Source organism: Cyprinodon tularosa, unplaced genomic scaffold (genome assembly GCF_016077235.1).
Source record: "Cyprinodon tularosa strain WSP-4 unplaced genomic scaffold, ASM1607723v1 ctg329, whole genome shotgun sequence".
Lineage (NCBI taxonomy): Eukaryota > Metazoa > Chordata > Actinopteri > Cyprinodontiformes > Cyprinodontidae > Cyprinodon > Cyprinodon tularosa.
The window spans coordinates 460,029-477,427 of record NW_024039040.1 but is presented as its reverse complement, the minus strand read 5'-3'; the positions used below and the strand labels follow the sequence as shown (position 1 = coordinate 477,427).

The following is a 17,399-nucleotide window of genomic DNA, read 5'->3' as shown; positions in this document are numbered from 1 at the left end:
ATTTGCAGCTGACTCCCAGTTCTGCTCTGAAACAAGGCTACACCTCTCCACCATCAGATACAGCCAGCGACGACTTTTCCACTTGTTTTGGGTTTGCGCCAAGTTAATCTAAGGGCAATTGTTCAAAGTCACCTTGCCGCCTTTAATTATGAAAACGGGCTGAATGTAGGTAATAAGGAGGATGAAACTGGTCATCATGACTCGGAGCAGGAGTAGATTAAACAGGCGCACAGTGATTAAAATGACATTGGTGCATCTAATAAACTGAAGAAATTATGCGTGTGGGCATTTAGATATGAGGCTAATGAGGTGTCCAAATGATTTGTTTTTCCTTAAATCTTCAGAGAAGATCATCAGAAGAGAAACTGCGGTTCAGAAAATAGGAGGTTTATAATTGCACCGATTCAGTTTGATCACTTGTTTACTTAGTAGCGAAATCATATTGGAGTTCTCATCAGTTCTCCAATGTTGGGGACAATCATTTCCAACTAGAAGGAAAGCAGAAGTCATTATTTCTGATTTGTTCACATAAATGAACCAAAGTACTGGTTTGGACATGCTGTTGTCTGTTTTGGTCGTTCTCCAACAAGCAGTTTGTCAGACTTTTTTCTTTTTTGTCTTTGATCATATGTTAAATTGAACTCTATTAAAATCAAATAAAAAAAATCCAAATAAAATTAAATAGATTATCAAGGACTTATATCGTAGTTTTATTCCTGTGACACTATAAGCTAAAAGTTTATCTATTTTATTACAGTTTTATGTAGTAACCAAACACTAGTAAGGGTATACATGATTTCCAAAAGGTTTCCTTACCTTTTCCTGCCAGCTGAAGATCTTTCTGGTATGACTTTGCCAGCGTCGCACACATATCCTCTCTTAGTTTTTGCCAAATTTTATTTATAAATCGCCACAAGTTCAACCAAAATCTTTCTATAATTTCTATAATTAATCTATAAAGATCATTTAGTTTAGAATATTAAGGTATTACTAAAACATGCATCTGCTTTGTTATTTTTCAGCCATTGGAGCCAGGGCGCTATGTCTTAGTGGTTTCTCCTGGTGGAAGATGAACCTCATTTAGGATTTCCTCCAGCATTGCTCTGTATTTAGCTCCGTCCTTCCATTGTCCGGGTGGAGCTCCTTTGTTTGCACTGAATAACAGCATCCCTACTGAATAACAGTAAATGTGGATGGTGTGATTAATGTAATGTCAGAACAGCTGGCATTAAGTTGCACAAATTCCCTCAATCTAGTTGACCCCTGAAGGCAACTGACTTTACTGGATTTTATTCTTGGGTGTCAGATTACAGAAAATGGATTGAAACCGCATATCATCATTCATATTTAATAGTGAATTAAATGTTGTTCTATTGTGTAATATCAGGCTTACATTATTTGATTTGTTTCATGTGAGAAAATGTTTTTTTTTTTTTTTTTATCATACTGAGAATCAACTCCTGTCTAACCTTCTGTCCTTTATCTCTGTATTCTGCTTTCTTCAGTCTTATATGGAAGATCATCTGAAGAATAAAGATCGACTGGAGAAGGAGTGGGAGGCATTGTGCGCATATCAGGCTGAGCCCAACGCAACTACTACTGGCCTGAAGAATGGCAATTCAAAGAAAAACCGCTCCACTGCTGTGGTGGCATGTAAGGATTGCTTAAAACTGAATTTTTTACCTTGATGCGTGTTGTGGTAAAGTCCTAAACAGTTCTGAGGTACAACTCTTTAATATGATATGAAGCTGGGGGAAACTAAATTGTACTTCCTTATATTTAAACACGGAGCCCTTTCTGTTTTCTTCCCTTTCCTCCATTATCAGAAAATGGGAGCAGATGCAGTGAGCAGAAAGGGTTCTACTGTAAATTAGTTTTCTATTAAAGCTCTCCTGCATAGGCCTCATTAATGATTAAAATTTCTAAGCCGTTGTGGAAGTGGCCCCATCTAAAAAAACATTGCTGTCCCAGTCTCTGCAGCAGGCCAAGGCTTAATGAAATCCAGATTGTGAACAGGGAAGGTGGTTTGTTGGGAATAAATTGGGTTTCCAGATTAAAGTACCTTAAGCTTCTGTAAGGGTGAAAAAAGAAATGCATTTTAAGTTAAACTGCAGAGAAACGACTTGTTCAAAATCAGAAAACGTAAAAGGAAACGAACAAAAGCAGTATGTCTGCTTAAAATAAAAAGGAAGTCACTGGATGCACACATAACCACTACAGCCCTACCAATTCCTTGGATTTTAACTTATATTTCTGTATTCGGTTGAATCAGTGTGAATTTTCTTTGATTCAACCTTTAACACATCAGAGTTTCAGAGCTTCGGTGCAGAAAGTTTGAAGTATGGTGTCAATTTGTTAGATCTCTCTGGATGAATGGGAGATTCAGGGATTAATCCATCAAACTTCAAGCAAAAGCAAAGAGCATCTCAAGTTTTATCAATTCAAAGCCTTGGTTGTGAGCTATAACTCTATAACTTGACACATTACAAAAGAAAATCCAGTTTTTGTTAAAAAACTCTCTGTCATCTAAAAATCCTGCTTTCATTACAGCCCAGTGTGGGCTTAAAAAAACTTGCTTTAGGAAGACAAAAAGTGCTGAATCGCATATTTTTCTGTTCCAGATGATCACTCCAGAATCACCTTGAAGGTGGAGAACAGCCAAGGCAACTCTGACTACATCAATGCCAGCCCGATTGTAAGCACCTTATCTGCTTTCTAAACTTTGCATTTCACACCGCTGCACGTCGGCCCCCCGCAGTCCCCCGTGAGGCATCACGGCAGCACAAGCAGCCTACTGCTGCCCAATGTAAATTTTGATGCAACGCTTGCTTGGCTTCAGTGGCAGGCTCACAGTTTGCCCACATTCACCGCTATGAATATTAATGGTTTCTATACAGCAAACACCCCAGGCGAGTATTCGTTCAGAGAAATGACATGCACATGACTTGCTTTACATTTGTGGAACCCAAATTGATCTGTGGGGTCTTGGGAAATTATTGTTTCTGACCTTGGGTTATGCTAATTCAACAATACTTTCTGTTTACTGTTGCGGCTGTGCTCAGCATGCTGAGGCCCGCTTACTGCACGGTTCTGATTTAAGGAGCGAAAGCAGCCTGTAGGAAGGAAAAGGGGGAAAAGAAAGAGCCATGTGAATTCAGTAAGTGAGGGAATCAATTTGGAAACCAGTGTTGGAATAGCAGGTTTATGCTTCCCTCGAGGCAGATACACTGGTATTCCATTAAAAGCAACAGAAATACTATGCATTTCAAATCTTAGTGCCACACCAAAAAAGTGTATGTGTGTGTGTGTGCGTGGGTGGGTTTGTGTCAGTGAGAAACTGAGGGAATCAAAACTATATGAGAACAAAAGGGCAACTCTGTCAAACATCACAAATGCAACAAGAGATCCAACACAAGTACCCACATATGCCAGAAGAGGAGCGCAGACTCTGGCAGCCTGCACGTGCAGAGAGCACTAAATTGTGCACACAAATACACAGATGACATAAAAGAAAGTAAGTGTGGGGAAACACCCACACAGACATGCAAAACCACACATTGACACACGATCACTGTCAGGCGTACGTTCCCACCTCCCACACGCTCTATTAATAAAGCGGCACTGTATGGGAACGTAGGGTGGATGCTGCGCTTATTTGAGGAAATTCCTCTATCCTTTGCTCACCCACGCCTCCACCAAACACATTGTATGGGATCTTCTTCCAACAGCCTGTCAATAACCATAAAACTTGTTTGTTAAAAATATATTGGCTGATGAGGTATATATAATTAGATTCCCTGCTGTCATTTCTGATAAAGTGGTTGGTTTTGATGAGATTCAATCATTTTATTATAGTTTAGAATAGTTAAATATTATATAAACAGTATGTATGTATATATATAATATATATATACTCACACACACACAAATAACTGGAGAAATGTGGCCGGATTGCTGCAAGGTCGAGGGAAGGCAGCCCACAAAGAAGGGATCACGCTTCAGGTGAGAACAGCCAATAAAAACACACCGATGAATACCTAGAATACCTCAAACAAATAGCAACCATGAAGCAGCCACAAGAAAAGCTGCAACAGCCAAATACCTGCAACAAGTAAGGCAAGTTCTAAGAAATCATCTCAATGGTAAGAACAAGACCAGGGCAATCAACAGCTATGCTTTACCAGTAATCAGATATCCTACTGGGATAAAAGGTTGGCATAAGTAGGAAATTCAGGACACTGATGTTAAAAAATGAAAGCTACTTACCATGCTTGGCGGATTCCACCCCAAATCTAGTGTCCACAGGCTAAGCATCAGAGCCATGCTTGGAGATGAAACACTTAAGAATACATCAGGAAGTTAGCCCCAAGGGATGAGGCACTCAGTAACTGGAATCAAAGTAAATGGAGGAAACCATCATGTAAAGAAAAAAAAAATCCTACATGGAATGTTCCACCAACAGATAGCTTAAGTAACTGATATGACAAAATCCTTCCAATGGCCAGAGAGGTCCGGGGTTAGGGGCAGCACAGAAGCACTGATCATGACAGCAAATGGAGCAGATATTTAGGACTAGAGCAATAGAGACCCAGATCTAGCATACCAGGTAATATCCCAGGTGCATGCTTAAAGCAATCCACAATCTAACAGCAGGGAACATGGAAAGTCATAACCAAGTGGCTGGTATAGTGTACAGAAACATCTGTGCAGAGTAAAAAATGGAATAAAAACCCAGGTCGAAATGGGAGTCGACTCTAAAGGTGGTGGAGAATGACACATCTAAGATCATATGGGACTTTTAGATACAAACAGATAAAATTGTTGTGGCCAAGCAACGGGGTATTGTGATAATTGATAAGCAGCGGGGGATAACTGTAGTGATGAATGTGGCCATCCCAAATGATGGAAACGTCAGAAAAAAGAACAAGAGGAACTTGAGAAAATCTAAGGGCTCAGTGAAGGTAGACAGATCGAGGTTTCTAGGAATATACAGAGCGTGAAGGCAGTTCTATGAGACCAGCAGCATGCTCAGACAGACACGCACAGATGAAAACAGGATGGCTCAATGGTAGAAAGGAACATAGACAGACATGGTACAAGGATAAACTGGTCTCCTCCTTGGAGCCAGGCATATGGCACTAAAACTTACCTCCCCCACGTTCTGAGCCAAAAGCCTGAGGGCTCCGCTGAAAAGGACCAGAACCCGCGCACCCTCAATACACCGGGCCAAAGCCATGAGGGCTCAGTGGAGAAGAAGTGGGACACGATCAGGAGACAGGAGACAAACACCTAACCCTATCAATCCACTGGCCTTCGCAGACGGAAACATGAACCGGGGACTTAAATAAAACTCAAATAACAAGCATGAATAACTGACACGACAACATAACACAAACAAAGAATAACTGAATAAACTAAGAACACACTAATAATGATCTGGCCCTGATAGCTGGGCTGAACCGAATATATCAGAGGGAGCAGGTGAGTAAGATAAATGATAATTAGAGAGCGGGGAGGGAACGGCAGGTGAATGAAGTGAGTAATCAGATAAGCTACCGGGGCTGCGATCATGACACCGTATTGTACTTTGGTTTATATACAAATCAGAGAACACTTTTTAAATTTGTTTCTTTTCAGGAAGCTGATGTCACAAGAACAAACATTAGAACCAGAAATATCACTGCAACAAGCAGTTGAAAGAGTCTCAGTCATTCAGATCAAGGATAGACTCAGAAGATGGTTTGTGCATTATCAAGTAATAAAAAAATGATGCAAATCATATCTAGGTGTGAATGAAAACTCATGGTTTTGTATCTTGCTTTGGTCTGGTATGTTAGACCCCAATTCATTAGGAGATGAAGCAAATAGAAATATTTTTCTATGATTAATTTGACTCGGAAATATCCTGTAAAAGTATTTTTCTTTCTTAAAATTGAGTCAGTAAAGCTCATTCCTGCAGCCGCTAGCAGTCAACATCCTTAAAGACCAAACTTAGAGAAATAAAAGCCTCCCTCATGATCAAACCTCCAACGGTTAAGGCAGAGAATGTTGGAACCAGGAACAGGATTTGACTCTGTCTCAGAAAGAAAGAGACAAAAACCCAGCAGCAGGAATAATTACACGTGTCACATTTGCTCTTTGTTAAAGACAGTAAGAAAGACAGTTGTCCTTTTCCTCCAACAGTAATGGTAGGTTTTCATTCTGGAGAAACTTCGACAGGCCAGAAAACATTGTGTCTTTGCTGAGACTGAAAGACAAAAAAGGGATATAAGGGAATCAAGACATGTAGAAGGTCTTCCTGATCTGGGTTTATTTTTTTTGGGGGGGGGCATCTTTTTTTTTTTTTTTTTTTTTCTATTTTTCTGTCAGTTTTACCAATTTATAAGTTACATCCCTCAGTTTTAAACTTCTTCATCTGTCTTGTCCAGTTTGTAGTTTCTCTCTTCTTTTTTATGCCACATACAGTGAATGTCCTCACTTTTTCTTTTTCCTGCATGAACTTTTAATCTGAAAAGTCCCTGGGCAGCTGATCACATCTCTGGAGCAAAAGAGCTCAGCCAGAATATCTGGAGAGCTCATACTGCCAGGTGCTGTAAGGTCTTATTATGTTTTTTGAAGCACAATTTAGCTAAGTTTTCACACAAGCAACAAGAAAACTCAGAAGCTGACTTTAGAAGGGCTTTTTTATGATTTCATAAATGAGCAAATGTTTAAACGCAGGTGAATAAATGTTTTTATATTCCAAGAAACAAACCTAACATGTTTTTACTCAAAGAAATGTTGGTCCACTTGTTCTTCATAGACATTTGCTGCATCTTTACACAAAAAAGGGATAATGTGAGGTTTTCGTGACAGAAACATAATAAGCTCTGAAATAATTTGAATTTTCTTTTATGAAAGCTTCTTGTCACAAAGAGGAGAACAATAAAAATACATGTAACCGTGGGATAATGTAGATGTAAACCTGTGGGCCTCCGCCTTCAAATGATTTCCTCTCTGTGCTGCGTTTCTAGGTGATGTTTTAATGAGCAGAACCCCCTCAACAGCATGTCACCTTTTTTTTCATCTCTCTTCTGCCACTGTCTTACTACCTTTTAAGTTCATTAGACATTCATTATTGTTTGGCATTCACAAAAGCCACTGAGAACCATTAAAGACAATTTGGTGTGCGGAAAAGCCCGAGAAATTATCCGTCTTCCTTCTGTAATTGCCTCCAGCTAAATTGGTCTCGCCAATTATTACATTTACCGTACAATTTGCATGCTAATAAGCAGGGGTGTCACTCACTTCCTTCGGTAGTTCTGCTCGCGTTCCGTCTGCTGTCTTCTGCTCACGACGCCTACGCCCTCGCTCTGCACTTTTCATTAAGTTTGAAAAGAAGTATGAGTTCCTGTTCAGCCTCTTCTCGGCAAAGCCTCCAGCTGCGAACAGGAGAATGTGGAAACGAGAAATCGAGCTGTGACACAGTACAGGATGTACTGATTCAACCAAAAATGGATCAATCCAGGGAGGGCCTACAATGTCGCTGTCTTAGTTTTTTCCCTTACTTGACTGACATATAAAGGTGTGCAGTTTCAGGCATCATGCTTTTTGCACTTGTTTCCCCCTCTCTTTCTAATATAAAGGACCTGGGCATAGACCAAAAGAAATACTTATTATTTTCTTAATACTTTATGTAGAAAACTGCTATGACAAAGGTAAAATTATAAATCAAAAATGAAAAGAACTTAGGCAGCTTGAACGCACTTTTATACTGAAGATATTTTATTCAGTAAACCATTAAATAAATATAAAATTATCTGTCAAGGCCATTTTTTTTGACAGACCTTGGAAAACTGACACTATATGAATTATGTGAACTATGTGAATTAAACAGATTTAGTCTCAGCTTATACTCTGTAAAACCACCTTGAATGCAAAAACAGATGAGGGAGAATCTCTTTTAACACTGCACATGAAAAGGTATATATTTTGTCCATTACACTTTGCACAATAGCTAAAGTTCTATTGGATTAGATGGAGAACCTCTGTAAACATTCATGTGCAAGTGGTGTTGCACACTCACAACTGGATAAAGTTTTGGGCCTTGACTTAAACTGTAGAATTTGCTTTGATATACATTTTTTTCATTTTAGCTCTGGCTGTATGTTTAAGGTTGCAGACAAGGCAAGGCAAGTTTATTTATATTGCTAATTTCAGTGGCAACATAATCCAGAGTAGGGGTGGGTATTGGCAAAGAAGTCACGATTCGATTCGAATCACGATTCACATGCCACGATGCGATTCTATTACGATGCATCACGATACTTGAAATATTGCGATGCATTGGGATATTTTCACTGAACACTGTAAGAAAAAGATACAGCCCTTACCAGTGGCTGACTGGCTGTGTATGATCTGGATAGTGTCTTCAATTGATACATAACTGAAAGCAACTGAATTCACACATAGCTGTATTTATTGAAATTACTTTTCGAGGTGTTGTCATGAAAACAAATACTGGACAGAAGTATTACTATTACTGGCGTGGACACACTAACAAAAAGATCTTAGGATTCATCAAACTTAAAATAACAAAATGAGGATAATCAGTGCCATTTACATGGCCTCAGTGGTCTTTTAAACCAATGAAATGCAAACATTCAAATGTTTGACATTTCCCCTTTTGGAAATTACGTGCTTCATATCAATTTCGTTTTTACCTTCTTTGTTTTTAAAGCCAAAATGCATCCAAGCATCTGACTTGAAATGTGATGGAGCTGGGGGGCGAATTTTCTCAGTCTCCTCCATATTTTGTTTACGAATGACTAGTCTCAGTATCCCAAGGCTGGACATGCTTGCAACACAAAGCAGCAGGTGTCAACACATCCGCAGCGACATCTGCTGGACTGGAAGTGGTATTTCACTTGATTTGATTGATGTGCGCCAACCATTAATGTATTTTATTTGTTCATTTTTTATTTTATTTTTTATAATCGATTCTTGCCTTCAAGAATCGATTCAGTAGATCACAAAAATTAGAATCACGATGCATCGATTTGACGATTATTTTGCACACCCTTAATCCAGAGTGATGTAGGAAGGTTCGGCCCAGTCTCAGGTATCTTGCAGTCAATGACATGGCTTTGCTCTGGAGTTGTCCAGGATTTATCTCAATGCCTCGTTCCATCTAGTATTCCATGTGAGAGCTGCAGAAAAGCATCCCCACAGGATGGTGCAGCCGATACGGTGTCTTCAGATAGAACTGCAGTGTTAGAACTTCTGGACCAGTCCATTCTCTTCCACATAATTTCTGTGGTGGTGTGTGACATGCGTTGTGCATGTTCATTTCACTGCTAAACTGCTGCTTAAGACTAAATTTTGTTTTGTACACACTGTATACAAAACTCTAATAACACAAATCCCAAAAATACTGCATATTTGCACCATATAATGCTCTGGTTTTTGAACCATGTTTTTTTTTTTCTTCACACTCTTTTATCTCTACTTCACTGAATGGAAATGTTCATTTACTGTCTGAAAAGCTGTACTAAACGGAATTTTGTTTTGTATACACTCTGCGTATACAAAATGACAATAAAAGTTGTCTAAGTTCTGACTAACTGCAAACCAGCCTTTTTTTAACAACCCTTTTCTTACCACTCTTCCATAAAGGTCAGATTTGTGGAAAACATGATCAGTTTTCCTGACAACAAGTTCTCTCAGCTGTGGATCCGCACAGATTCTCTATTATACCTCTGAGCTTTTTGACCCTTTTTTAAAACCTTATTCCTTGCCCGTATACAGAGTTCCTTTGTCTTTATGAGGCTGTTTGTTCATTGGTGTTTTCCAACAGTCTCCACAGACAAGCGTGACTTAAAATGAGGTTTAATTAGACCTATTTATTTGGTGGTTCTCATATATAATTAGTCCAAACTTTTATATTTAGATAGCATTTACTCACTATTTAGGTTGGTTTACCATGTAAAATCCTTTACAATGAACCCAAGTTTGTAGTTGTGTAGGAAGTAGACTATTTCCCTTTTTGTTGAATTACTTCTTAAATGATTGTTTTTCTCTGTTCCTATCTTTCCACAGATGGATCATGATCCCAGGAACCCGGCTTACATCGCCACTCAAGGTCCCCTGCCCTCCACTGTGGCTGATTTCTGGCAGGTAAAGACACACAACAATCTGTGTGCACAACACATATACACCATGGGAAGAAAAATCAATACAACCCCCCTTTTAACAAGAGGTAGCCAATTTTTATTAGAGCAGCATATCACGCTGGAGACAGGCTTGTGTTGTGGATGTCATTATTAGTCTCTCCTTGCCCATAACGCTCATTGCCTTAACTACAGCTGCACACGCACAAACATGTACAGCAGCTGACAGTGTCATGCATCGTTAATGTAGGAGGTGGCAAACCCTTTTCCCAGCGTCTCAAATGTTGGATTGAGTTTGAATTGGAGGGCAGAGGATCGATAAGTTATTTTAGCTGGTCTTGGTAGGTGTTTGTGCTGGTAGGAAAGGTCGCCTTGTCAAACAAGTAGAGTCTCTGTTCAATTTAGAGTTGTGCAGCTAACTGAACAAGAGACGGAAAGGAAAGCATTTCAGGGTAGAATACTTTTAATTAGTCCCACTCTTCTGGAAAGAAATCCTTGAACAAACAAAAAAACAAAATAATGCAAAATCTATTTTATTATATATTAAATGAAAAAGGAAGTTTAAGGAACAAAAAAAAAAAAAAGAAAAAACAGTTAATTATTGTTAACTAAGATGGTTAACATTTCAAACCGGATCCATCAAGGTTTAACTCACTTTAGGCTCTATGTAACTCTGATTTGTTTAATTTCTGATATGGTTGACATAAATTATACTGAATTTAATCCAGTTATTCAATACTTGCAAACCAATATTAGGCGATTATAAGCAGTTCTCAATAGTACAGTAGACAGTTTATCTGTTTAAAGCTGAAGAAGTGGGTTCCTGGTTGTCTGAGTTCAATCTAAATTCATTCAGAGTGTTATTGTTCATCATTTAAAGGAAGTGCAATTGGAATACATTTTTTTCACAAAGTAATTCCATTCCAGGACATTTACACCGATTAAAACTATTGTGCATTTATTCCTGACCTGGAATAATACGCTGTTACTTTTTTACTCCTGTTTTATAGTCCTTTTTTATTTAGTTTTACCCAGTTTGAGTTAAGAGTAGTAAATAACTTGCTCCCAGTAAAAGAACCGGTAGGGAAGTTCCGAGGCGCAGCTGCCTTCAGGGGGACATAACTTCCATATTAAACAAAAGACAAACTGAATTCCACCCATTTTACATGAATCTCATTCACCTTAAAATTTATGGTTTTCAATAAAAGTCTTAATCATATTCCAAATAAATTAAAAGAGTCCAAATCCAGTTCATTCATATATGTATCATCAATTCAGTTTATTTCAAATAAACCTCAGTCCATTTCAACCAAATTAAACAAAAATCTGCTCAATTTCAGTGTAGCTTAATCTAATTCCACTCAATTGATTTAGACAACTGTCATACTGTCTTCAATTCTGACACGAAGTACATTCAGGGAAATAGGCTACAGGCACACAAATTAGCCTGCGGTGATTTACTGAGGTGTCAGTCTGCTCATCAAACATTGTTATAATTGAAAAGGGTAAAACAAAAGGGCTATATTAAAGCTATTTTTTTTTTGTGAAAATGTAAATAATGTCTCTTTAAGGTCCAAAAAAAGGGCCTTGGCCATTTGTAATGAAAGGACACATGAAGGTAAATACTAGAACATCGCTGATAAATAGCAGTCTGTTTCGGAAACATAATGATTAGGAAGAGTACATAACATATAACATAATGTATATTAAGGCAAGGTGTAAAACTGTAAGTAAAGTTACATATCAAGTGGAGTTTTCCGATTCCGATACTAGTTTTGGAAAGTCAGTATCGGGAGAGAAAAAAATGATATCTAAGCATCTCTAATACCAAGTTAAAGAGATTAAAGTTCAGAGTAACTTAAAGGTGTAGTGGAGGTTCTTAGCTAATTTTCAACCCACCTTCTCAATAGGCCTCTTCACTTTGAAAAAAAAAAAGCACATGTCCAACCCTGTAGCCGCTCCTGAGAGGGCTCGCCTATTAAAGGCATGAGAGAGCATGCACAGTCCGATTTCTCCTTATGCACGCTCTGTTGCTCTTTGGATCGCTCATACAAGCTTTTTTTCCTAAAGAAAATTTGCAATTTTTACACTATGTCAGACTCACCACGGAAAAAGTGAAAATGGGGACGAGCACGTATGACGGCCTTACGTAGACATATCGCCAGAATGATTGACAATTAGGAGGACCACTTATTTTGATGATCCATCTGGAAAATGAACATTGCATCCATCATGTTGCAGGTCCACTTCTCTGTTGTTCTAAAGAATTCAACATTAAACCTACTTTTCATTGGAAAACATGGGTTTATATAAAATCTATATTTTACTAAGGGAGCTTTTCTACCCAGTTCCAGGAAAGTTCTCACCCTGTCAGCTAAAATAAATTAACAGCACTTCTCAAAAAAGAGCAACGTCACGGCTTTGGATCCGCGAGACTAATCAGTAAAGCAGAGGGGAGTCGAAAGAAGGGGGGGAAGAGGGGGCAGTATATCAGAAGCGGCAGCAATTAACATCAGTTAAATCACCATCCAATGAACTGCATGTGCAGCCATCATGATTATCTTACACAGTCATGTGAGAGCAGTATTGTTTTATTGCCTCCATTAATGGTTAGCTGTTATCTCTGATCAGAGAGGAATGGATCTCCTGAGCAGGCCTGCCCGCCCAGCTGTGAGAATATGGCCGCCATCAGGAAAAAAAACAGTGCGAGCCAGCTTTTCACCGTTGAATGACCCAGTTGAGGGACAGAGCAGCCCTTACAGCAACAATAATTACTTTTCATAGAGCTTGATTTCTAAGCAAAGTCTGAGAGCGTGGGCTTTCTTTTCCCTCCCACCCACGTATCAGACTCATCCGTCTTTACAAAACGATAGCTATCAGAGTTTTGTCCTAAATGTAGACCAACATACAAGTGAGTGGGTAAGTGGAGATCCGATCGGAGTCACTATTGGCAGACTGCAGAGGGTGTTGTTAAGCTTCGGATGAGATGGTGTTCCTTATAAAGTTCTCTGCAGCTTCAGAATTATAGTTTCTAAGAAAATGCTTAATATCTCATAAATCTGAGGCAAAAGGATAAAGTCTTCAAAGTGCACATGTGTTTTATTTGCAGATGGTTTGGGAGAATGGCTGTGTGGTCATCGTTATGCTGACTCCTCTGGTAGAGAACGGTGTGAAGCAGTGTTACCATTACTGGCCTGATGAAGGATCCAACTTATACCACATCTACGAGGTAAACGAAGCTCCTCTTATGTCTGTACAACCTTTTTTTCACCACCTTCCTCATAGCTGGGAATGATGCTGCAAATGAAAGAAATCCAAATGAATAAATCAGGTCTATATCACGAGTCTCCAAAGCTAAAGGTTTTTAGATAAATCATGATACAGGTTTTTTTTCGCTGGATAAGCTACTGCATGTAACAGTTTATATAACTAGAAAACGAACAATGCTGATCCTAAGGGGAGGTTGAAAAGTAGAGCAATAAATATGTCTATGGTAATCATTTTTTCAAGGTTTACTGTCATTTAAAGTGTTTAAAGATCAGATATTTCCACCTCAGTTCGGTTTATGTGGTTTTAAATGTAGATGAGGATCCTTAGACATTGTGCTCTCATATTGCACCAATTATTTGGTCTGAAAAATCATAAGCATCTATTTTGTATCACCTCAAAAACACTGTTTTAAAGAAAATATTGTTTTCCTTTAGATTTTCAAATTTTTACTACAGGCAAACATAAACTGATTACGAGAGTTTTAAAATGACTTAATTACGTAAGGAAAACATCATCGTCATCAGGACGTTATCTACAGCTCTCACTGGAGCGGTTCGCAGCCGAGTGTGAAGCGTGAAGAGTGTGAAGACCGTGGTCTTCAGTCGGAAGAGCACAGAGTGCCTTCTCCGGGTTGGGGTGGATGTACTGCCCCTAGTGGAGGAGTTTAAGTATCTTGGGGTCTTGTTCATGAATAGGGGAAAATGGACCGGAAGCTCGATAGGCGGATTGGTGCGGCGTCTGCTGTAAAGCGTGCACTGGTCTGTTTTGTACCCGTCTGTTGTGGTGAAGAGAGCTGAGCCAAAAACCAAAGCTCTCGATTTACTGGTCGATGTACGTTCCTACCCTCATCTATTGTCGTGAGCTTTCGGTCATGACTGAAAAAATTAGATCCTAAATACAAGAGGCTGAAAGAGTTTTCTCCATAGTGTGTCTGGGCTCTCCCTTAGAGATAGGGTGAGGAGCTCAGTCATCCGGGGAGGACTCAGAGTAGAGCCGCTGCTCCTCCACGTCGAGAGGAGCCAGTTGAGGTAGCTCGGGCATCTGATTAGGATGCCTCCTGGACATCACCCAGGTGAGGTGTTCCGGGCATGTCCCACCAGGAGGAGGCCCACGGGGAGACCCAGGACATGCTGGAGGGACTATGTTTCTCTGGTGGCCTGGGAGCGCCTTGGGATTTCCTCAGAGAAGCTGGCCCAAGTTGCTGGGGAGAGGGACGTCAGGGGCTCCCTTCTGAAGCTGCTACCCCCGCGACCCGACCCCGGATAAGCGGAAGATGGATGGATGGAAAACAAAGCTATTTAAAATGAACTGGTCTTTTGTTAATGTTAGTTGCCCCTTATACCTAATAACTGGTTTGTCGCTGTTAGTCAATGGGGCTTTTGCCTTAATTTTGAGGAGTTTTGACTCTTATTGACTTAATTGTTTAAATATAGCCATAATGATGGACCTTAAGGGATGGACACCATGTTTGCTGTAATACCATTACATCCCAACTAGGTTTGATTGATTGATTGATTGATTGATTGATTGATTGATTGATTGATTGATTGATTGATTGATTGATTGATTGATTGATTGATTGATTGATTGGTTGATTGATTGATTGATTGATTGATTGATCTCACATTGGATAAATTTACTTGTTACCTAAGCTCAAATAATCAAAGAACAAGAATGTGCCAAAAGAAGAAAAAGGTGCATGGATAAATACAGTATAGTTTATGTTTGGACTTTTAGTTTGCTTCAGATTAAATTCACAATCTGATGATCCTTCAGTTATCATCCAGGTTCTTAAGCAGCAAAACAGCCCAGAACCATCACTCTGCAACCACATTCAGCTGCTGTAATGACATTATTTATCTGAAATGCAGTTATTCTAAGAATTGATGTATTGTAGTAGAAACCATTCAGGAAGGTTCTACTGTTCAGAAAGGTTTGTAAATATTTCTCCCAATATTTAAGAGCGATGCTGCTGCTCCAGGCCTCGAGTTTGCATTCGGTTCAACATGAAATGCTGAATTATCTTTCATAACTATGACAGAGTTCCAGGCTCCATTAAACAGTTTAAGCTTTTTTGTGGTGGAGGAAGGGTTATTACATGACAAACTCATACTTTTAATATGCTAGCCAGCAGCAGTATCTGAAGGTGCAGGAGTTTCCACCACATCTCATTGTTTTCCTTCCTAAACCAGCCGGCAGAGCGTAAGAACAACTACTCTCTGCTTCGCTCCCAAACTGCAAATAAAGGACAGCTGATGGTGCCATAGCATTTACTAGCCTGGTGAGAACGTGCAATAGTTATTGCAATTGGATGGTTTATTTCTGTTGGTTATAATCAGAGAGGTGGCAGGTGGTAATGTGCAAAGCAGCTGCACTGCCATAATGGTGTAGAAGTTATGGAGTGGGGCCTGGCTCGAAGTCAGCTCTCTTTGTGCAGCTTTTAAAATCCAAAAATCCAAGGTATTCCTGTGATTTTTATAGTAATAAATATCTACAATTTAGGCATGCTTAAAGGCATCCTTAAAAGTCTTGTTAACCTAACCTTGCAAAGAAATCCACTCTGTGATGCACAGTAGGGAGGTCAGTGCACCCCTAACAGGACTAAAGTCATTAGGATACCTTAAAAATGACTCATTCTACCATTTATCTATGTTTTATTTCTTTACATGACATTAGGGTGTTTTTTAATAAAGGAAATTTGATTATTATTTTGGAATCATGCCTACATTTTGGCGTTTTCTTGATTGCCTTTCCCTTCCAGGTAAACCTTGTGTCTGAGCATATCTGGTGTGACGACTTCCTGGTTCGGAGCTTCTACCTGAAGAACATGCAGACCAACGAGACCCGCACCGTCACTCAGTTCCACTTCCTGACCTGGCTCAACAAGAACGTCCCAGAGACCAGCCGGACCCTGCTTGACTTCCGCAGGTAGATTTTAAAGATCTTTGTCAGTAAACTTAAAGCCAAAGTTCCCTTTTATTTTCTCTCATTATTTCTTAAAGTCACTGATTTTTGAAATCCAAATGTTTGTGGTAAACACTTAATACTAAAATTACGCTTCTGTCCTTGAAGAACTGAATATTTTCCAAGAAAACAAACAATGCATTAAAATCTAAGTGTGTGGAACAGCAAACATATTTATATATTTATTTCTATTTATGTGCTAAAAAAGACTTAATATTTTTCTTTGATTTGTTGTCCTTTGATGTTGATTGAAAAGACGAGCTTGTGCAAGGTGCACTTTAAATCCAAATAAGTCCTGCAAATCCTTCCTTTCTAATAACTTCCTGTATGATATTGCTGTTTTGTTTTCATTTTACTTTGATATAATAAATACTCATAACACAGCTAATAAAAGAAAACTAAAATCTAAGATAAGTTTTGTCCTTAAACTGAAGAAGTTTTGGATTCTCTTAAAATAAGACCTTCAGACAATAAAAAGCTTTTCAAATTGGTATCAAAGTGCTTTAAAGCCACAGCTAAGAATACTTTAATTTATTAGATTAAGTCTGTAAAATAAACAACTTGAATATTTGTCATGTTGTCCTTTATGTGTGGACACAACAATCATTCAGTCATTCATTTTTAGTACTTTTTACGATCACAGTAGATATATATACACACTCCTATTACAACAAATCAATGCTGAATAATCTTCGAACTGACCCACATTTGGTGATCTTTACGATGTTATTACCTTTGATAAAAACTCCTGTTGCACCTAAAGCAGCGCTTCATGAACATTCACTTCCCCTAAATAACTGTGACCGATATTTGCAACCCCATATTGGGAACCTTGTGACCTCTAAAAGTATATTACATATATTCATTATTTTATACAATGATTTAACCAAGTTATATGGAGGGAAACTATTTTATGTTATTTAATAAAATGTTATTTTTTGTTTAAAGTGACATTTGATTGTTTAATTGTCTATTTTTTATTTTAGTGATATATCTGAATATTGTATGGAATGTCAA

At 38.8% G+C, this 17,399-nt stretch overlaps 1 protein-coding gene across 1 annotated transcript in view; it reads left to right on the top strand.

Annotated features, from left to right (window-relative positions):
* LOC119788871 (receptor-type tyrosine-protein phosphatase N2-like) overlaps positions 1 to 17,399 on the top strand; it is a 299,019-nt gene that overhangs the window by 246,168 nt on the left and 35,452 nt on the right. The window contains exons 15-19 of the mRNA XM_038293569.1: positions 1,506 to 1,653; positions 2,622 to 2,695; positions 10,078 to 10,155; positions 13,258 to 13,377; positions 16,180 to 16,346. Of these exons, the coding sequence (XP_038149497.1) occupies positions 1,506 to 1,653; positions 2,622 to 2,695; positions 10,078 to 10,155; positions 13,258 to 13,377; positions 16,180 to 16,346 (587 nt within the window). The remainder of the gene's footprint in view (positions 1 to 1,505; positions 1,654 to 2,621; positions 2,696 to 10,077; positions 10,156 to 13,257; positions 13,378 to 16,179; positions 16,347 to 17,399) is intronic.